Below are 21667 nucleotides of genomic sequence, written 5' to 3'. Positions count from 1 at the left end.
GCCTTCTGGATCACTTGGGAAGGCAGTGCACTTTCTCCCTTTCCCACATTACACTGAGCATTGATGTATAATGCAGAATGGAGGAGAAGGTCCCTCAGGACAAAGACCCTGTATCTAGCAACTGTTCCAGAAGGATGCTGTGCTAGGAAGTGAACAAGGACATGGGCCAGCAGGGAACTCCCAAAAGTACTCCCCAAGTCTGGACAGGGGCAGAAGCCTTGGGATCCAACCTTGTTTGTGCCATGCAGGGCATCCGTTGTGCAGTGCCCGCTGTGATCTTGCGGATGCAGCAAGGAGACAGGAACTAAAACATCAATCTCTATATTACAATAGCAAGAAACAAAAACATCCAAACAGTCAAAGTTGAAAAGCAATGGGAACACAAGCTCATGCCAGGCCCTGGGCCGGCTGGAGCCAGCACCCTCACATAGTTACAAAAATACAATCCTACAACAGTGTCTAAGAAACACAGACCCAGGTATTGCACAGAACCCCTGCCCTCAGGGGCAGGGTAACCAACACCCCCTCCTTCTTCACCAAAATATAAGCAGGCTTGGAATTGCACAGCAACTCAGCTCACAGGCACACGGAGGGGCCAGGCAGGGAGGGGGACAGTGTGTCTCTCAACTACCTGTACAAAAACTGTAATGGAAAAAGGGGAAAGCTGAGGCTTTAAATGCCTCTGGGCCAAGTTGGGCATCCTGTCTAGGGCAGCAGTGGTGTGAACCTCTGAGAAGATGACAGTGCTGAATCTATTAATGGCCTGCCAGCAGTGCTGATGAGAACTCCAGGCACTTCTGGAGTGTCCCAGCTGCCAATGCAATAGTACACTATCATTATTATTTGTTAATACTGACACTGGCCCCTGGGTACCCTGCACTGCCCTGCACCTCTGTTCCCCAGTACAACATCCCCCATCCTTCAAGGAAATCCTACCCCTGGGCAAAAAGTCTGAAGGGTATTCTGGTTCCCTACAGTATCCTCATACCCTTTTCTTGGTAGTAGGAGGGATTCAAACAGTGCCACCCAGCACTACCCAGAGGGCACAGCTGCATGTGAATGCAGAGGGACTGCACAGATCACACACGGCAGCAGTAGTATCCTCTCCTAGAGCCAAGATGTGAACAGCAACCCCCTTCTCAACCACTGCCCACCCAAAAGTGCCAAGCAGGTCTGCTAGGCTCAGAGCCATCAGCTTTCCTCCTTTGTGAGCACCTCCTGGTCTCAGAGACACAGTTCTGCAAAAGCCTTGCTTAAGGTCTGGCTTGACGTCTTGGCATCAAGCGCTCACAGCATCAAGAGGGGAGATGGATTGTGGTGCCTCATACCCCATGGCAGGCAGTTGGTGAAACTCCATCCCACTGCAGACATGAGTCAGGGCTAGGAGCCCTGATGGCTCTTGCGAATCCAAATCCCTCTTTCTACTAAAACTGGAGAGGGAGAGTTCATGGTTTGCCCAGGTGGGTTGTGTCTCAGCTGGGTAAGCTCCCTGCAAAGCCCTGTGCCCAGTTTGGGGAATAGCAGGAGTCAGCCTAAGAGGATGGATGTTGCCAGGTTGGGGGGCAGGAGGGGGATCCCTGAGAGCAGCACTGACCCCAGCACTGCCCGTCCAGCCCCATGCAAAGTCTAGCACTGAGGGGGGAAACTGAAGCAAGGAGGGCAGCTGAATCTAACTCACCATTTGGGAAATATAACAGACATCACTGCTGTCACTGCACCAGTTGAGTGCAGCTCTCCACCATCCGGCTCACAAAGAGATGCTCAGCAGAGTGAGTGTGCAAACTGTTCCACCTAGCCCCATGGAGGGAAGTGTGGTGGGAGGGTTTGGTAGCCTTCCTCCATGCCATTCCAGCCCTGAGTCAGATTGCTGACTGAGCACTAAAGGCCCATCAGGAGAGCACCTGCTGCCCTACTTATAGCTGCACCAGACCCAGATGATCTAGGAAAGGCTGGATGCACACGTGACTTCTCTCCTGCTGCAGAAGAGAAGGGCATGGCAACACAGAGACCTGGTGCAGCCTCAGGAGGGAGAAGGCAGGGCCAGTAAGTTATGGTGCTTCCTTTGGGGTAGTCTGCAGCTCACAGCCTCTGCAGTCTGTCCATGCAGCCTGTGCCTCCCACAGCTGTGCCAGACAGGGGAGGAGGAACAGGACACAAACCTGCCAAGCACCTAAAGAGGGGCACTGCCAGCAGAGAGGGGCTGAGCAATGATATCTCATAAGGATTATAGGTAGGAGCCTGTGGAGGGGGCACTGCCAGCACTCCTATGAACAAGGGTGCCTGGGGGCTTCAGCCTGGCCTGCTCCAACATGGCTGGGGGATAGAGCCCACCTAGGGCAGGGAATGTGGTGAATGAGAGGTGAAGGGGTGGACACACAAAGAATCAGGCTTCAAGTCTGAAATATTAATTGTCCTCATAAACAGAGTTCCAGCCCAGCCTGGGGCAGAGCTCTTCTGTATCCATCTCCAGGGACCAGGCTGGCATCTGGGGAGTGTTGGGCCAGATACAGCTCTGTCAGTTGGCATTGTACTCTTCTCATCCTGCATGAGCTGGCTTGGGCTAAGGCACGCCAAGCACTACACAGCTGTCTCCTGGTCCTCCCGCTGGATCATCTGGTAGTGCTGTCGGTTCTCGAGGTAGGCAGCTAAGTCGGGGTCATTGGCTTTCTCAGCACGGTGCTTCGGGGTGTCTCCCTGTGCAGGGGAGGCAAGAAGTCAGGAGCACTGAATGCTGCCTAAAGGCTGCTTTGGCACCCAAAGGCATCCCCATTCCCTCATCGTCCCCATTCCCCCATGTGGCCGGGTCCAGCAGAGCCTGCAGCCAAACCCCAAGTCAGGCGGCAGCCAAACGTCCATGTGCTCACCATGGGATCAAAGTGTGTTCCTGAGGAGCCTGACTACTGCAGGCCTGGGAGCTGTCCCCTGAAGGGCCATCAGCTCCAGGCATGGGCTAGGATATGACTGACCCTGGGCAACACAAGTCACCCAAGAAGAGACAAAGACTTGTCCCCCTGACCTGCTCTTCCCCTGTGCTGGAGAGGCAGGCGGGAAAGGGTGAAGAATGAGGGGTATGTCTGGGGAATGCCCAAGCATACCAACCCCCCTTCCCTCTCACAGCCTGGCTAGCGTGCTCCAGCTCCCAAAGGAGGATCACATTTCACCAGCTTATTGCAGCCATCTGGATTGTGTCCACTAATGAACTCCCGCACTCCATAAAAAGTAAATCTGTTAACAGCTCCCAGCTCTGTCTCCTCTCCCCCTTCCCCCCACCGCTCTGCTCCTTGCTCCACCTCTCCAAGTGCCCAGGCTTTGCTGTGCCACTGAGAAAGGCCACAGAAACCTGGTGCCTTCCGCTGCTATTGAAAACCAGCCCTGGAAGGGATACCCATCCTGCCCGGCTCATGGCCTGGTGCACAGCAGGACAAAGGCAGCTGCAGCAGTGTGCCGGGGCCTCTGAGCAGCCCCCAGCTATATTTCTCCATCAGGAACAATGGTCAGACATGCAGAGTCCTCCACTGGGCCTGGATGTGGCTGTGCACAAAAACTCATCCATGTGTGGCTGCAGAGAGGTATCATGCAGTAAGAAATCTCCTTGGGATGTGCATCCCAAGACTGGGCACACTCCGTGGTCCTACACCCAACCCCCAGCAGCCACACCATCAGGGGATGGAGACCACTCTGTGTTTGGTGCTGGCTCTCCTTGATGGCCTCCTCCCCACATCCCCTGAATGCAATCACTCATTTAACAGAGGAGGAATTAAGCTTCTTTCCTGTTCCCCTGAAGAAGCCCCTCTGCAACACTGCCTGCCTGCAGCCTGAAACCGGAGCTGCCAGGGCCTCCCTGCCCAGCTGGACTGAGGCAGTCCAACTGATAAGGCTCAGCCTCCCTCACCACTGCAGGGAGCAGGATCAGTCTGCTCCAAACCCATGCTACAGGTATGCCGCTGAGGTTTCTAATGAGGTGGATCCTGCCTGTGCAGGCAGGCTGTGACCCTGAGCCCCTGAGAGGTCAGTGCAGCAGCACAGCAGGGTCCCCAGGCAGCCACAAACCCGACATGCGACATGCTTTTGCACAGGCACGTGCAAACCCATTCCCTGGGGCAGCCGCATGCCTGGGCAAGGCTCTCTTTTGTGCTGGCAGGCGGGGGGCTGTTCCTCTTCTTCAGACAAATGAGGGAGCTGGGGACAGAGAGGGGCCATGCACCCCAAACTGCCCTCTCCACTTGCCTCTGCCAGCTGAGTCTTCATTTAGGCCAGCCCCACTCTGGTCACTGTGCAAGGGCTAAGCCTTAGACAGGACCAAGGAAGAGAGATGGGGAGCCAGAGATTATCTGTACTGCATTCTCCTGGCAGCCAGCAAACAGAGATGTGCATTGTCTAAATTGAATCCCAAGCTCCACCATCACCAGCACCCCTCAACTGGGCTCCTAATAGGTGTCCCAGACCCACAGATCACACCTTCTTGGCTTGTTCTACATCACCTCTGCTACAGCCCATCACTACAAACCTCCAGCAGAGAGATCTGACCACATTCTTTCTGCCATATGCCAGCCCAGGGAACCTCCTGTACCAAAATATGGCCTCAAGCCCTCCCCTTTTGCATCTCTTCTGCCAGGGCTGGCACAATTCCCTGACACTAAGGCACAGCTCAATTAACTCGGCATGTGAGAGAAAGTGCTGCCACTGCTTGTGCCTGCTCCCCACAGGCCAGCTTTATCCACCAAGAGGAGCTCCCGGATCCCCCATCATGACTGCCGGTGGGGGAGAGCAGGGGAGTCCTGCAGCTGGGAGGGAGAATGTCCTTGCTCTGACCCCTGAGGGTGGGAAGGGGGAGACAGGGATGAGACATTCCAGCCCCTTGCTGCTAATTTAATAAAACAACAGGGAGAGAAGCACCAGGAGGAGAGGGATTTAACCCCTCTGTAGCTGGGCTCTACTGGGCAAGCATGGGTACTCCATGTCAGCTCCTCTCTGACTGGCAAACACCTCACCCAAAGCACCCCTGCTCTGCTCCCCTGCTGGCTCTCAGCCCTCTGGTCACCCTAGAAAGCCCCACTGCCACCATTCCCGCTGTCACCTGCAGGTCTGTCTTCATGAGCGAGGCCCCAGCCTCCACGATGTAGTGGCAGATAGTGCGCTGGCGTAAGGCTGCAGCCTGGTGCAAGCTGGTTTCACCGCTGAGGAGGAGAAAGCAGGAGATGTGAGATGTCCCCCTGAACAGGGACAATCAGCACATGCAGGTGGCAGCAAGAGACAGCAATTCAGCAGCAGCAGCAGCTGATGGTAAGTTGTGTGTTTGTCCAGGCAGAGGAGGGGGGTGCTACTCAGGGGCAGTCTGTCCAAAATGGACTGGGACTAATGGCTGGCAATTAGAACAAGGGCAGCTGAAGTGCCCCTATAACTGGTCACTTCACAGAGGGTCTGGCCAACAGGTAATGCAAGTCAGGCAGCGACTTACTTCTCCTCCTCTGTGGCATCAAGGATTTCTGAAGGAGCTGTGGAAAGAAAGAGTGCAGGTGAATGAGACCTGGCTCTGGGGCAGAGACAGACCTGCCTACTCCCTGGTCACAGTCTGCATCATTCCATAGGGGCTGCTATTTTCATGCTGCCTGCAAAAGTCCTAGCTCCAAAGAACTCAGGTCAGCAATGACATCTGAGCCCAGCTGATCCCAGGAAAGAAGTGGTTGTGGACACACTACAGAGAAATATCTAAATAAAAATAAAGCTGTCTGTATTTCAGTGGGAACTGCCAAAAACAACCGGTCAGCTGCCCTGAGGGCAGAAGCAAGATACTGAGAAATGTTTCCCAGAGACAAGCTGATCCCTGCCAGGATGCAGCAATGGCCATGAGGATACCCCAGTACTGGCAGACAGATGCCAGGAAAAGCCCATACACCAGAAGGATGACATAGCAGAGGAAAGGGATCTAAGCCCAGGAGCACTCCCTCTGAGCAGAAGGTTGATTTTTTTTTTTGGTCTGCCAGGCTCCTTTGCTAAGAGTGGCACTCTGACTCCAGCTCACCATTCTCGATGATGTATTTGACGATGTCCTTGCTTCCTGATTTGACAGCATGGTGGAGGACAGTCTGGCCCGAGGAATCTCGCACCATCAGGTCTCTTCCAGCTCGGTGCAGCTCTTGGAACTACAGGATTGTCAGATTGCTCAGGATGAGTTGCATTTCCCAGCTCCAAGCCCCAGCATTATGTGCCTGGAGTGTCTGACTGGTTGTGTGGATACGTGGTGGGGAGCTTTGTCCAGCTCAGCCATGTTACCAAGTCCCTTCCCTTCTCCTCCCTTCCCTTTGTGTCTCCCAGGAGATGAACCAGGGCCCCTTGCCAGAAGACTGCCTGGTTTCTAGCCACCACTCCTGGAGGAAGGCCTTTGACAGGTGCTGCTCCACGGCAATTGGGGAGCAGGGCTGGCAGGGCTTCCCTTAGCCCAAAAGGCACACCAGCCTAGGAGCCAGCCTTGGTTGCTCATTGCAGCAGGCTACTGGAGCACCTACCTTGCTGAAGTTGCCACTCTTGGCAGCTTCTATCAGAAGGTCATCTGCAAAGAGAGATGCGTCAGGGTCAGAAAAGTCAATCTGGAACACTGCTTATCCAATCCTGGAGACAAGAGTTGGGCACTAGAGGTGTGGAGCAGGTGCACAAGCTCCTCCAGGAATTAACCCCTTGGTCACACTGCATTTACATGGGTTCTCCACCTTCAGGAATAAAAGGAACAAGCCAGGGAAAGGAAAGAGACACCATGTAACTAGGGATGCAGCCAGATCTCAGCCCCAGGGAGGTGCAGGGGAAGTCGTCTCTGCCCTTGGGCAGGATAACTTGTGATGAAAATGGGGAGCAGGTCTCCTAGGCATCAGCCAGCAGCCAAGATGCCTCTCACCAATGACTCACTCACACCTCCAGACTCCAATCAAGCTTCAGGAAACTCTTTCCATTAGTTCAGCTTGGTGAGGCCCCTGACCTAGTGCTCCCACCTCCCCAGGGAGAGGCAGAGACAGCCTCCCAACCCAGTCCACAGCGCTCAGCTCTGCAGGTGGGGGATTAACCCCTTGCCACATCATTTCCCACATGCTGGAGCTGGGAAGGTGCCTGGCTGGGCCACTCCACAAATCACAGTCAGGTCTCCTGTGCTCACTTCTGGGTCACCTGCCTACAGGGCTCCATGTTTCAGAATGCATGGAACAACAGGGCTCCTCCCTGCTCACCAGGGAAAGGATAGGCCAAAAAAACCCATGGCAGGAAAACAAAAGTGCAACCTGAGAGGGGGTATGACCAGGAGTAGGACTCCACTCACCCTTATGTGGGAGGCAGTGCTCAAGCTCAGCGCTGGAAGGGAAGAAGAGAAAGTGTAACTAACCCTGTCAGTCCTGGGAGCAGATGGCCCTAATGGGCATGCCACCATTAGAGGGATGGAGAATCCTGCCAGTGGCACTCCTTCCCTGATCTGATCCTTCCCCATCCCCACTCCCATTTCTACTGCTGCTCCTGGTGCCATTGCTCATCCATACTCATCACTAGCCTTGGTTTGGCTGGGAGACACCCTTGTCCTCTGCCCCATGGGCCACCTGCTGGAGCTTGACCCCATGGCTGAGCCACTACTTTGGGCAGCACTGGCAGAGGAACAAGGAACTGCATCTCATCCCTTGGTCTTACTCAACACTGAATTCCTGCTTACTTCCAGCTCCCCTATAATCTGGCCCAGGGATCAATGCTGTGAAGCCAACCCTAGCTCTCCCATCACTGCCCATTCTTCCTGAGGCCCAGCACCCTCATTTCAGACTCACCTGGGGGCAGGAGAGGAGGGTGGAGAGGAGGAACAGGAAGGAAATGCAAAATGGTGCCCAGGGGGTGTGGCAGATGAGTCCACGAGGTCAGGCATAGCAGGAGAAGTGCTCACAGTCTGAGTGACCACTAGCTCTGGGTCCAGCACATAGAGCTCATCCTGAGAGATCTCTGTCACATAGTTGAGGTGTTCCTGAAAGACACAAGTCAGGACATGCTTCCTTAGAAGCAAGACCTACTTCTGCAAAACTACATCCCTTCATATCCCAGTGGGTGGGTTTGTGGCCCACCCATTTGCACAGCAGAGCAATAGTGGCTTGAACAGTCTTGTTTCTGGGAGTCTTTGCATCTCCTTGCTCTTTTCAGGCTTCCTATCTCCTGCCGACTTAGCAACCTTGTAAACCTTATCTCCACATCCCCCTTCCCAGATCATTAGGGAAAGTATCTAATACTGGTGAAGATGATCCCAGCTGGCGGGTTCCCTGGCCAGTCTTGCTATGTTTGTTATACCTTACCTGCTGCACTGGAGGGCCCTGCAGGCAGCTTTCAACCCAAGGCTCTGCGCTACCACCCAGGCTTCTTCCCTGTTCTCTAGACCCCTGGAGATGCTGAGCCTGGTCCTGGGCCAGGCTCGTCATGCCATCCCTTTGGGGGATGCCAAAGGCCAGGGCAGTGGTATGAGACCTGTGTGGCCCTAAGGCTATGCCTGCCTGTTGGTCTGTGTGCAGGTGGGACACCCAAGCACCTTCCCAGGGGATGACGGTGCAGGATGAGGCTGCACTCACCTGTGCACGGTCTATCCTGTAGAACCGATCGGCCGTGGTTGCTGTAAGACAGGAACAGAACGAGACAAGCTGATCCTTGGTGCGAGACAAGGGAGATGGCCTCTTCCCACTGTGAGTGACAGTGAGCTATCCAGCCACTTCATGGCTTGCACAGAGGGTACAGCAAAGCAAACAGCAGCCCCTGACCAGGAGCAAACCACTTCCCTTCATGAATCTGCTGTATCTTCACCCTAGAGGCAGTCTCTTAGGCCTAGAGACCACCATGTCCCCATGAAACACGCCTTTGCTTGCTATCTCTTCCTCCTTAATGACTCCTAGCAGGGAGCCACAGGTAAGGCAGGAACACAACTAGCTGATGCCATGGCCTTTCTGGGGGCTTTCAGGTGCTCCAGCATTATTCTGAGCAGATGAAGCTCGGAGCTATGCAGTGTACATCTCAGCATTCACTTGCTGTGATTAACATGGTGCACCTTGTTGAACAGTGCTCAGAAATGGGAGCACTACAGGAGGCTGAGAGAAGAGAGGGCTCAGCCTCCTGCTGACTTGACTAAGGACCTTTATGAGGCCACTCAGAGCATGTGACTGCCAGGCACAACAGAGCATGCCACCACCAGCTGTAGATCCAAGTCCCTGTCTCCTAGGATGGCAGGATAGCTTCGAATCAGCCTCAAGCCTGTCTGAGTGCATCCCTCTTCCTTGGAGAAGAGATCACCACAGAGAGAGAGGAGCTCCAACAGAGCAAGTGGCTATGCTGGAGCCAGACACTCATGGCCACCACCCCCAGGGGAGCAGGGAGGGGTTATGGATTTAGGACATCACCAAGGGAGACCAGGATAAGTAAAAGCACAGTGTCAGGACAGCTGGATTCCTATGCAGGGCAGCATTTCCCCAATATCCTGACAGGCTGCTGGTGCCAGTCCAGGAGAGGTTGTTACAGTGGGATCCTCGCAGACCCAAGGAAGTCTCTCTGCAAACAGAGTGGGGATGTGCTAGAGCAGGTGAGAGGAGTGAAAGAGCCATGTTTATCCTGGATATTTGCATCCAGGGAGCTACTGTTCAAGGCCTATAATTCAGCTACTTGAATGAACCTGTGCTGTGTTGAATGAGACTCTAATCTCCTTCCTGACACATTTTCCTGAGCCCAGAACCTGCTGCTGGGAGACTGGCAGAACGGAAAGTGGCCCCGGTACAGCAGTCCTGGTAGTGAAACAGGGGAGCAGCATCACCAGCAACACCATACACAGGGCTAGAACCTTGAAGGGAGAAGTTGCACCCTCTCTGCCTAGCGCGAGGCTTCCCAGGCGCACTTTGCAACCTATGGCTGTGCTCTGCTGTGGTCTACGTGCTGCTTGTGGGGATATCAGAGTGATGAAATGCTACCAATGGGCATTTCACTCAGCCAGCTTCCAGGTACAGAGGGAGGTTTTTGGTCAGAGAAGGCAAAGGGAGAAGAGAAAGCTACTTTCAGGCAGGGGAGAAGCAGCAGCTGAAGCCCAGCAGAGAGGCTGCTCTCCCATAACACTGCTATGCTCATGGTGAGCCCGGCTCCGGGCATGCTGGAGCAGGGGGGCCCCCTGCCTGCACAACACAGGACAGCATCCCCAGCAGTCCCGCAGTGACATACACACGCCACCAAACTGCCTTCAGCTCCAGAGGCAAGAGAACCACAGACTCCCCTTGCTCCACTCCGGGTCAGCAGCCAGACACGCAGCCTGGGGGAAAGCACTGCTGTGCTCAGCCCCAAAGACCCCAACATCCGTGAGTCCCAAGCCTCAATGGTTCCCTGTCGCTTGTCACGGAAGGTCTGTTCTCTCACCCCCCAAGTTCATAGAACCACAGGATGATCAAAAAAATTGCTTAGGTTGGAAAAGACCCTTAAGATTGAGTCCAACGGCCAAATCCACCACAAAGCCACATCCCTAAGTGCCACATCTACACATCTTTTAAGTATCTTTAGGGATGGGGACTCATCCACTTCCCTGGGCAGCCTGTTCCAATGCTTGATCCCCCTTTCAGTGAGGAAAAGCCTCCCTGATGCAACTTGAGGTCATTCATTTCCCTTCATCCTCTTGCTTGTTACCTGGGAGAAGAGACCAACAAGATTTGACACAATCTCCTTCCAAGTAGTTGTAGAGAGTGATAAGGTTTCCCCTCAGCCTCCTTTTCTCCAGGATAACCAACCCCAGCTTCCTCAGCTACACCTCCTAAGACTTGTGATCCAGAGCCTTCACCAGCTCCACTGTCCTTCTCTGCACACGCTCCAGCACCTCAATGTCCTTCTTGGAGTGAGGGGCCCAAAGCTGGATGAAGGATTTCTGGTGTGGCCTCACCAGGGCCAAGTACAGGGAAACAATCACTGCCCTGGTCCCACTGGCTACACTTTTCTTAATCCAGGCCAGGAGGCCACTGTCCTTGGCCACCTGGACACTGCCAGAGACTGAAATAGTTCATGCCTCAACTTTACTGATATAAAGTTTTACTCATTATAACTGTAAAAAAACTATATAAAGAAGCTACAACCAAAGAAGCATCCCCGAAGATTTCTGACTGGAACTTTGGACTGAAAGTTAAACTGCTGAGATTAAATAAAGGGAAAACCCATTCTTCAATCACCTGAAACAAACAATTAAACAAGGACAAGAATGTGAGCCAAACCCAGCAGTAATGCTAAGAATCATCTTTGGCTTGCTTTGGTGTGGGGGAGACCCACAGACCCATTTGCTGGGAGCAGGTTTGCACAGATTTCACACCCCACGCCCCCACCCCCCTGCAACTGAGGTGGGGGGTCAGAGGCTGTGAACCCATCCTCCCTTGCACAAACTGGCTATGGAACCCCCGACCCTGGGAAGGCAACATCCATGGGACATTCACGTGAGGGGCAGGTGAGGGGGGGCACTAATCCATCAAAGGCCCCCCAAAGTGCCCCCATAGTCATTCCTGAGGCCTTGCACCACAGGACTGCACGTAATGCAACAAATGTGGAAGAGACAATGACAAACTCCCCCCCTACTCCAGGGAGGTGCTTGGATTTTCCTACATGGCCTGAGTGTATATTAACCCATCAGATTCTATTCTTTTTGAGGGGACCTTCACCACCAAGAAGACCAGCTGGAGAGGATGAATGGAGCATCACTGGGATCCATGGAGTGGTGATACTTCTTATCCTGTCCCTGTTACTCTCCTTCTGTCCCCCCATCTATTTTCTATTTCTCTCTCTCATATTTACAGTCAAATAAAACCCATACTATTGTCACTGATGTATGGTGTCATTTTCACCTTAATTTGGGCAGGGGCATTCCTAAGAACATTAGTAATCAGATCCTGACAGACACACATACTGAATCATGTTCAGCTGCCATCGACAAGCACTTCCAGGTCCTTTTCTGGGCAGCTTTCCAGCCCCCATTCCTCCAGCCTGCAGCACTGCACAGGGTGGTTGTGACCAAAGGGCAAGACCTTTACTTTTTTGAACCTCCTGCAATTGGCCTTGGCCCCTGATCCAGCCTGTCCAGATCCCTCTGCAGAGCCTTCCTGCCCTCCTGCAGATGAACACTTCCACCCAACTTGTCTGCAAGTGACTGAGGTGTGCCTGATCTCATCCAGACTGATGAAGACAATAAACAGGACCAGGCCTGATACTGAGCTCTGGGGATCACCACTGGTGTCTGGCTACCAGTTGGATGTAACTCCAGGCACAACCATTCTCTGGGCCTGGCCATCCAGCTGGTTTTCTAGCCAGTGAACAGTGAACTCAAGTGAGCCACGGGCAACCAGTTTCCCCAGGAGAATGCTGTGGGAAACAGTGTCAAACGTTTTACTGAAGTTCAGGTGGACAACATCCACAGCTTTTCACTCATCCATGGAGCAAGTCACCTCGACATAAGAAGAGATCAGCTTGGTCTCCTTCCTTGCCTGTCCCCTCTGAAGAGTTTATAGCCATCCATTGCAGCACCCCAGTTCTGTGACTTGTCCCACCATGTCTCTGTAATGGCAACTATGTCATAGTTTTCTTGCTCTGCCATATCTTTTGGCTCCTCCTGTTCGTAGCCCATGCTGCATACAATGGTGTTGATGCACTTCAGTTGGGCTACTGATTCCTCCACTTTTTTGGGCACAGGAGCTGTAATTCCTATGCCCTAATTCTCAAGTGCTTCTGTGGTTTCTAAGGCATCGATAACCATTGGATCTTTGCAGCCATGTGGATCTCCATCCCCTACCACCACTGAGCTAGCAGATCAAAGGACCTTGCCAGCACATCATCAGACCCAGTCAATGCTCCTAGTGGAGGGTGATACTCACAGTCCAGGAAGCACCACTTGGGTGACAGCTTCTGGAATGATGGTGTCTTCGGCTTGGCTCCATCTCCCTCCTGCATAATAAAAGAGAGGATAAAGACGTAGCTTATGGCCTCTGCATCTCTCTTCAGAGCATTGCTCCTGCTTTGGGAGGTCCCTGCAAACATAGAGGACCACAGGTACTTGGATGAAACTGAACACAGGCACAGCACACTGCAACAGGGAGCACCATGGGACAGACTGGAGCTGACTGTAGAGCAGTGTCACAAGATGCGCCCCTGACACTGGCACAGTGGACATGACAGATGGGCCCAGAGGACAGAGAGAGGCTATACACACCTGGAAGAGCAGGCGCTCTAAAGCAGAGGGCTGTGCAGGGAAATCCTGCAGAAAAGCAAGGTGTCCTGTTACAGCCTGTGTCTGGGCAGCCCCCCAGTCCCTCTCTCATCCCACTGGAGTGCTGCCATATCTGGCTTGACACACTGTCTGGCCAAGGTACGTGGTCCTTGCCTGGCTTTAACATCAGAGCACAGAGCTTGCCCAAGGAGTGAGAAGAGGTAAACCATGAGGCGACCAAGGAACACCAGCCACAGTTTTAATGGTGCAGGAGATTGCAGGGCCATCTGTCTACCACACTGACACAGCAGGAGAGCATTATCCTGTGAACCCAGGAGCTGCTAGCCATGTGCCTGCCTGTGTGTCCTCACCAGTGCCTGGGCACAAAGTGGGCAGGGGACACGCATAAAGAGCAGGCACAGCAACAGGCAGATGCCAGAGTGCCAGTCCAGGCCAGCAGCTCTGCAACTCAGCTCTTAGGGACTCTGCATATACAATGGATGGGATTCCCACAGGCACAAGAGCCAGCTAACAGCAGACTAAGAAAGGTCCCTTCAATCTTCTGTGCAATACCAGAAGCCACACTATCAGCTTAGAAGGCATTGTTCACCAGGAGCAAGAGTAACACAGTCTGTGTACAGGTCACAGACACGTGCTAGTACATTGGCAAGGATACAAAAACTAGTGCCTGCAAATGAGAAGAATGGGAGGGGTTATAAAACTAATCCAGGCACCTGGAGAAGGCAGAGCTGTGACAGGAAACACAGAGCCTGTGAAGGGTTGAATGGTTATAGGCCCCTGCAGGATGTGTGCTGGCTTTTCATACTACCCTGTAGTTTTTCAGAGTCACTTTCTGGGCTTGGAGAACAGTCAGAAGAGCAATGCTGAAAAAGAAGCTGCCAGACAGCAGGGAGCAACAAGGCATCCAGCTTGGGACCCCGCCTCCACCACATGGTGAAAGTAAACCGTGACCTCTAAGAGTGACCCAAACCAAGAGTGTGTGTGGTGGTGTGTGGAGGTCAAGGTGGCTTAGAAATCCTTTCCCTGAGTCTCTTCATCCTCAGTATTAAGCTATGACCACTTTTCACACAGACTCACCTCCTGCAGCTTCTCGATCTGGGTCCGGCACAACTCCAGGTCACTGTCTCCTGGAACCACTATGATCCCCAATGGCACAGCTGTGGGACAGGGCACAGGTTCAACTCAGGGAGCAGCCCATGCCCCATTCCCAACACCTCACAGTTTAGCTACAGGCTTTGCCAGACTTGGGGACTGCAGCTCCCACCCCCTGGTCACTCAGCAGGTCACTCACAGGCTTCCTTGAGCATTTCCTTGTCATAGTTCAGTGCTTCATAGTCGCGCATGCTGACGCGGTTCACCCGGATCCGCAGCCGCTCGGGCACTGGCTGCTGGCTGTGTGCAGGGGGCAAGGAAAAAGGAAGATATCAGAAAGTGACACCCTGCTTTCTCCTTACTCCCCTAATCCCTCCAAATAGGCAAGAGTATTGTATAGACTGGAGTGAAGAGCTTGGCACCAGAAGCTTCTCCAGTATCAGGATCCGGTCTCACTTCTGTGATCCAATCCCTTCCCAGACCCTACCCAAGAAAGGACTGAAATGCCTCTGCCAGTCAAGGATCAGTCCCATCCCTTTCCCTGTTAACCATCCTTCCTTGGAGAGGAGGTGGCAGATCAGTCTGAGGAACCTACTCATTGAGCAGAGGCATGGAGTTGCGCCGCTTGGTCTTCTGCACCATGTTGGCTTGGTTGCGCAGAGAGATGTGGATGCAGGAAGCTGCCAGCTTGCAGGGCTCTCCATCTACCTGCATGGGGATGGCCTTGGATGTGGTGAGAACCACCTGCCGGCACTGACAGAGCCGCTCCCCATGGCCACCGACTTGCAAGGCAGCCTGTGAAAGGGTCCAGAGTGAGAGCAGAACATGGACCAAGACGTGGATGAGGGGAACATTCATTGTCATCTGGATGTTACAAGTGAACCAAGTTCTGAGGGTCTCAGGTATGATTTCAGTGAGAAGGGACTCGCAGAGACCAGGGCATGACAGCATCTCACCTAAAACTTAGAGAGCAGACACTGTCATATAGGCCAGCACCACAACTCCTCCAGAGAAGATCTGTGGAGCTGTGGGCTGGCTGACACCTGGTCAATGGGACCATTCATTGCCCTGGTTGCTACCTACAACTGGCAACAGCACTAACTCACCAGTGATGTCATGGTGAAGCCGATAACTTCAATGCAACCATCATCATGGCGCTGGGGCTCAAAGTCATGGTGTTCCCCAGGGTTGCCCCAGGGCATGGTACCTGCACAGTACCTGTGAAAGGACAAGAAGAAATGCTTGGACTGGCACCCCAAACCCAGGCAGGGATCTATAGCACAGGTATGAAAAGCCCAGCATATGAAGACAGGTCCTGGGAGTGCTCACCTTGGGATGTTAAGGAAGACCAGGCACTGGGGCTTCAGGTCCTGAATCTTGGAGGTCAGGTCTATCCCATCACACTAGAGACAACACAGGGCTATTCAGGCTGCTGTAAGGGGGAGCCTGGTCCATCCTACCCACTTAGGAAGAAATGGCCTCCCTCCTCCGCTACCTACAGTGAACGTTTTCCGAGTCAGGGGAAGTTGATGCTCTCAGGAAGCTCCCCAGCCCTGACATACTCAGTGTGCCAAGGGACATTCCTCACACCTCCACAGCTAACCCCCTCCCTGGACCAGAGCACCCCATCACACTCACAACCAGCCTGACATGCTTCGCCAAGTCTTTGGAGCTCCCGGTGAGGAAGTCGGAGAATGCCGTCTGCCAAGGTAAGAGACAGAGTTAGTGCCCAGGTGTTCACCAGAACGGGCAGCCAGGAAGCCTGCCACTGACCTGACACAGACCTCAGCTGCTCAAACCTGCAAACCCCCTTTCCATCCACTCTCAGAAGTCCTCTTCTCCTCCAAAACAACCTGATCCACTCCTCTTGCTATTTTGCCTACTAAAAACTTTGAGGCACCTTCAGTAACATGCTCTAGCATTCCCTTCCCAGCCCAGTCCTGACTTCAGGGAAGAGCTGACAAGATGAGTCTCCTCCAGTGAGAATCAAGTAACAAGAGACAAATTCAATCTCAAGCTGAGATGAAGTACCACCAAACAGAGCTGAAGTGACCCCACCTAGAGATTCCAAGAGGGACAGCATGAATCCCTTTGGGTTTAACTGTGCAGACAGCCAGAGACACAAGCAGGACAGATGCGAGATGGCACAGAGCAGCACTAAGCCTTTAGTACTGCTCGAATACCACTCACCAGACACATGGCTAGAAAGTTGTATGTTGAGGATGGGGAGACAGAGGAACAAAGATGATACTGTGATGCAAAGATCTAGAGGTGAGACACAGGAGGGTGGTGTAATTAGCCAGGAAGCTGTAACCGGTCCACAGTATATAATAAAAGACCAAAGTAGTGTGCAGACTAAGGAAAGGCTTCCTTTTCCTCTGCAGGGGGACAGTCTGCCTTCCCACAGCTCCAGGGAGGTCCTGCCTGGGTGACCACCCGTGAGCTTGAGATCAAGAACAATAGTGGCAGGAGATCAATACAGCAACTGTACTGCAGGCCACGGAGCAAGCTGTACTGCCAGCAGCACTCACAGCCAAAGGGGAGCTGTGACTCCCAGCACTGCAGCATTTCTCCAGTAACCTTCCAGCTTTGGGCTGGGGGGCTTAGCTTGGGTGCATGCGATGGTCCATGAAGCTTAAATGGGTGAGTTTAGGGTTCAGGCAGGAGGCAGGTCCATGCCTGTGCTGCAGCTGACGTTAAGGCTGCTATGACGGCAGGCTCAGATATCCCCCACACACTCACCCCAGCATAGAACATTTTATTCCGAAACCGGCTGTTGAACTTCTCTGGGTTGGCCTCTAGGGAAAGGAGAAAAAAGTCCAGGTCACTGGCCTACACATGGAAATATTTCACTTGCCAGCTCTCCTCAGACACAGCTCTCCAGCCAGCTTCAGCCAGGGGTCTGCCCCCAGCTTCTTTCCTTTGCAGGCACCCCTCTTCCCCCTTTGCAGCTTGGACTTGCTCCTCGTGTTTCACCTCCAGCTCTGTCCCTGAAGCAATTCTCTTGTTCCCTTTCCTGAGGAACCCACCAACAAGAACAGGCCCATCCCACAGACTTTGACCAAGTCCTGCCACTGCCCTGTACCTCGAGATTCATGGAACTCCAGCGTCACCCGTGCGTCAAAGCCAAGGCTGAAGTAGTTATTAAAGACATCCAAAGGGAGCTGAAATGGAAAGGAGAAATAAGGATGAGTCTGCCAGCATGTGCCCATGGCACAGATGAGGTCAGGTTACAGCAGAGCCATTACAGTGCTCATGAGGCTGAGGGACCCTGCTTGCCTTTTCCCTAGGAAAATACAGAGATCACCAGCCTGAGATGATGGATTAGTTCCTGGCTCCTAGGGGTAAGGGAAACGGTCCAAGGGGACACACTCTGCTCTCTGAGGTTTCTGCAATCACCCATGTTTCTGTTAAAGAAAACAGTCACAGAAGACTGGGCTTATACCTGTTGCAAGTTGCAGTTAAAAACCTTTGGTAGGCATTTAGTTGTGAACTCTATAAACACTCTTGCTATGAGTGGTGTGGCTCAGAGCCATGAACAGAATGGTGGAATTGGAGGAGTGAGAGGGAAACACCAACCCAAGAATGTAGCCCAAGTGCTGGGATTGCCCGAGCCAGTGGCAGAAGAGAGAATGCAGACCTCTAGCACAGGGTACAGACATGGAGAGGAGGTGTCCCACCTTGTCAGCAGCTGCCTCATCCTTTTCCTCGGGGTTTGCATCAGGGTTTGGCTCCACATGGAGGTTCCAGCGATCGAGCTGTACTATGTTCCCATCTTCTACGTGCGATAGGATTTTGGACAGAGGCTCATCTGTGTAACCCTGGTGAAGAGAAGGACTTGGGGAGTCTCATGCCTGCCTCCCAGAGAGATACCCCAGACAGCAGGCTTTGGTAAGGCATCTCAGAGTAAAAGATGTAGAAGAGATCAACTCTACTTGAATGCACAACAAAACAGTACTTGAAATTTAAAACAACACATCTTCCTTCTAAAAATTTTCCAAAGTTTGAAAAGGCAGTCACTTTTGTATAATCTAGTGCAGAACCATTCAAATGTCAGAAGAACAGCAACATCCAAATTGCACTTATTTGTTGGTCTGTATTTACAGGAAGTTGAAACACAAGCCCATGCAAATCTCCAACCATGTGTCTGAAACAAGGATTGAAGCACTCAGCCCTGCTCTGTCAGCAGTGGGTTCTTGTGCCCATCACTTACCCCACCCCAGTTCAGTGTTCTGGCCAAGTCGTTCCCTGTCCCCAAAGGTAGGATGGCCACAGGAGGAGGGGGGTTGATGCGTAACTGGTCCAGAATGGAGAGTATCCAGCCCACCTGCTCAAGCAAGAGAGCGCAAACAAACCATTACTTATCTCAGGGAACAGCAGGCAGGCAGAGGTGACTTGGAGCACTAGAGATGACAGAGAGGTAGAGATGGGGTCTCCTTAGCCACAACTGAGGCTATTCACAGTCTTTAATGCTCTAATCAGGTGCTGCAGGAGATATCAGTAACTCTAGTGAGGACACTGGCCCTCAAAACGGCTACAAATCCAGACATGTTAGACTAGCACTCCCTGGAACAGTGCATGAGGGGACCAACAGCATCTATGCCACCGTCTGGACCATGGGTGTAGTGTGCCCAGTTTGCCCTGTTCTGGATTACAACAAGGAGGGCTGCTGTCCACACTGGAAAGGCCTGGGCAAAGCGGCACCAGGGGATGGACAGGCTGGAGACTCACCGTGCCATCTCCCCCACATGCCAGGATCCGGAGGTTGTGGACTTTGCGGTACAGCTCCAGCCTGTGGGGAACAGGGAGGTTGAGGAGGGGACAGTTACTGAAGGTGTTACACAGCGGCTGCCTTTCAGAGCCCTTGGCATACATAAAGCCACATCCATGTCTCCCTCTATGAGCTGGGGGAAGAGCTCTCGGGGGGAATCCTGGGACATGGATGGGGGAAGAGGAAGGTGCTGCCCCATCAGTACTCACGCCTCCTTGGGTCCACCCTGGCTGAGGTCAAAAACCTGCCGTGGGTTGAGATACCACATGAAGGATTGCATGATCTTGGCTCCCTATGGGGAGAGAAAAGACTTCAGGTAATATCAAGTTCCCAGTGGACAGCAGAAGGAGGCATCTGGTCCCGCTTGGGGACAGGCTAAGAAAACACCATTCTGGAGGGGACACAGGCAAAGTCTGGCAGAGGTAGGAACTGCTGGGCAGCAAACTGGCATTGTGGCCTCTTGTGCCGCTGAAGCACCACCAAAACTGTGATGAGAGCTCAGCACTCAAATGGCAATGCCCTCACAGAGGTGTCTTCTTAGACATACCAGACAAGACCATACCTGATTCCCACCACTCTTGGGGTTCACAAACACCAGCAAGGGCTTCATGAGAGGAGCTGGCATGGGCTTGATGACAAAGGGTTTCCATCTCCCCTCCTGCAAGAGATAGCATAGATCCTTCAAGAAAGCTGGGGAAATGCAAACTGCCACTTCCAGCTGAGCCCTAACATCATGCAGGTCAGAAGCAGGAGGAAGAACACATCCAAGCCACCCCATAAACTTTGTACCTGGGATATACCCTGCCAGCAGGCACACTCTCTCCAGCTTAACCTCCGTAACGTCAGTACAGACACAGAAAAGCCCACTTTTATTCTCAGCCTCACTCCTCACTGTTTATTCCCTCTGCCCTTCCAAGACAAGGTCATTCCCAGTCCCCTCATATCTTACCTCGGCCCCCTTTTTGCTGGATTTCCGCTTGAATGATGTCCTCTTCTTCCTCTTACTAGATTTCAGTGGATTCTAGAGAGAAAAGAAACAAACACAAAAAGTCTGTGAGGAGCCACTGTAAGGGCAAGTGGTAACTGTGAAAGAGCCCCAGGAGCTGAAGTGACTTACCTGGGGCCGCCGGACACGCAGTATCCAGGTGGGAGGAACCACGACAGCAGCGTGAGCCCCTAGTGAGCAGGGCTCTTCAATGTGTTGCAGCAGGAAACACGATACTTTGTTGTGATACTGGCCAAGGAGAAGAGAGAGAAAAAACTCAGCTGCTCAGTTTGCTGGGCATAGCCACAATCTCCTCCTCTCAGGTTCCCTATGCCAATGCAGGGAGTGCTGGATGAAACCATGCAGGAATTTTGTAACGGGAAGGCAATGAAGAGAGTTTCTCAAAGGAGCTGGCAAATATCATAGTACAGCCTCTCCCAGCAGGGGGAGCTGTTAAGGGCAGGCTGCGAGCAGCAGCTCGGGGAGTCCCAGCAGAAAGCAGAGGTCGTTAGTGCAGAACCAACTGGTAAGGCATTCAGGGGGGCTCTGCTCACCGCTTGTTTGCACCAGGAACAGCTGATGGCTACAATCTCTTTGCTGTGGAAGGCAAACTTCTGCTGAAAACCCTATGGAAGAAAGGACAAGAGGCTTAGGGAATTCCCTGCAGTTTACCGCCATCCAACAGTAAGAGACATTAACAAAGAGAGCATGCCTGCAGCTGGAACCCTCCAGATCCTGTCAGACAGTCCCAACCACAACAACAGCACCAGGGAGGCCACTGTGCTCTCTAGGGGTGTCCTTATTGCTTAAGGAAAGCATGTCAGAAGACAGTCTCTTTCGGGATTAGTTGGGCCCAGGGGAAGAACTACTCTATGTGGGAAGCAGTTACATAGTGCTTCACTGAGCAAAGCAGGCACATGTCTTGGTTTTGCTGCCAAACAAGAATGGTGGGATGTCCCTGGTTCCAAGCCCTGTGCATGTCTCTGGCTTGACCTTAGGTTTCCTTCAGGCTGAGAAAAATGTCCAAGATGTCCTCTCACCTTGCCACACTGCCGGCATTTCCCTTCCTGCCGCCTCCGGTGCACCCAGTGATGTCGGACAACAATGGGCTAAACGGAAAAGAAAAAAAAGAAAACTGAAAAAAAAAGAAGTGAAGGGCCCAGTGCACGAGGGAACACAGCAACAGGGAGAAGAAATGGACACAGGCCAGCTCTTGCAGCAAAACCACTGCTCATAGGGACCAGCCCCCCCACCCGCTAAGAGAAGGCAAAGCCAAAGAATCAGGGGACAAGAGGCCAAATTAAGATGTTCCAAGAAAAGGGAATTAAAACCAGAAGAAATAGGAAGGAAGACAGGGAAACTGAAGACTGAGAATCACACAAAGCAGATCCAATGGAGAGTGGGTAAGCAGTAGCACATCTCTGTCCCTTAACATCTCTGCCCACATGCCCCTAGTGCCAGGTGAAAAATGTGCTGGTGGAAGGCGTGAAAATCCCTGGAGAGACACAGTTTGTGCCCACAGGAAGAAGATGGAAGTGCTTGCAACTAAGCAGTGAACCTCCTCACTCCACATTCCTCGAGAAGAGCGGCA

The 21667-nt window shown here is 52.8% G+C and overlaps 1 protein-coding gene across 4 annotated transcripts in view; it reads right to left on the bottom strand.

Annotated features, from left to right (window-relative positions):
• Positions 1 to 305: 305 nt before the first annotated feature.
• DGKZ (diacylglycerol kinase zeta) overlaps positions 306 to 21667 on the bottom strand; it is a gene marked incomplete at its 5' end in the record, with an annotated part of 47145 nt that continues 25783 nt past the window's right edge. For all 4 annotated transcript variants that reach the window (XM_084208362.1, XM_084208360.1, XM_084208361.1 and 1 more), the window contains 26 exons: positions 306 to 2694; positions 5078 to 5177; positions 5459 to 5495; positions 6023 to 6143; positions 6507 to 6550; positions 7304 to 7335; positions 7794 to 7984; positions 8577 to 8617; positions 12876 to 12945; positions 14306 to 14385; positions 14520 to 14620; positions 14916 to 15115; positions 15427 to 15538; positions 15650 to 15723; positions 15959 to 16021; positions 17063 to 17118; positions 17406 to 17484; positions 18001 to 18141; positions 18534 to 18647; positions 19052 to 19112; positions 19301 to 19383; positions 19654 to 19749; positions 20041 to 20112; positions 20209 to 20325; positions 20631 to 20702; positions 21117 to 21185. In XM_084208362.1, the coding sequence (XP_084064488.1) occupies positions 2578 to 2694; positions 5078 to 5177; positions 5459 to 5495; positions 6023 to 6143; positions 6507 to 6550; positions 7304 to 7335; positions 7794 to 7984; positions 8577 to 8617; positions 12876 to 12945; positions 14306 to 14385; positions 14520 to 14620; positions 14916 to 15115; positions 15427 to 15538; positions 15650 to 15723; positions 15959 to 16021; positions 17063 to 17118; positions 17406 to 17484; positions 18001 to 18141; positions 18534 to 18647; positions 19052 to 19112; positions 19301 to 19383; positions 19654 to 19749; positions 20041 to 20112; positions 20209 to 20325; positions 20631 to 20702; positions 21117 to 21185 (2343 nt within the window). In that variant the 3' untranslated portion in view covers positions 306 to 2577. The remainder of the gene's footprint in view (positions 2695 to 5077; positions 5178 to 5458; positions 5496 to 6022; positions 6144 to 6506; positions 6551 to 7303; positions 7336 to 7793; positions 7985 to 8576; positions 8618 to 12875; positions 12946 to 14305; positions 14386 to 14519; positions 14621 to 14915; positions 15116 to 15426; positions 15539 to 15649; positions 15724 to 15958; positions 16022 to 17062; positions 17119 to 17405; positions 17485 to 18000; positions 18142 to 18533; positions 18648 to 19051; positions 19113 to 19300; positions 19384 to 19653; positions 19750 to 20040; positions 20113 to 20208; positions 20326 to 20630; positions 20703 to 21116; positions 21186 to 21667) is intronic.

Source organism: Fringilla coelebs (assembly GCF_963513975.1).
Source record: "Fringilla coelebs genome assembly, chromosome: 6".
Classification (NCBI taxonomy): domain Eukaryota; kingdom Metazoa; phylum Chordata; class Aves; order Passeriformes; family Fringillidae; genus Fringilla; species Fringilla coelebs.
This window is presented reverse-complemented; position numbering and strand designations above follow the sequence as displayed.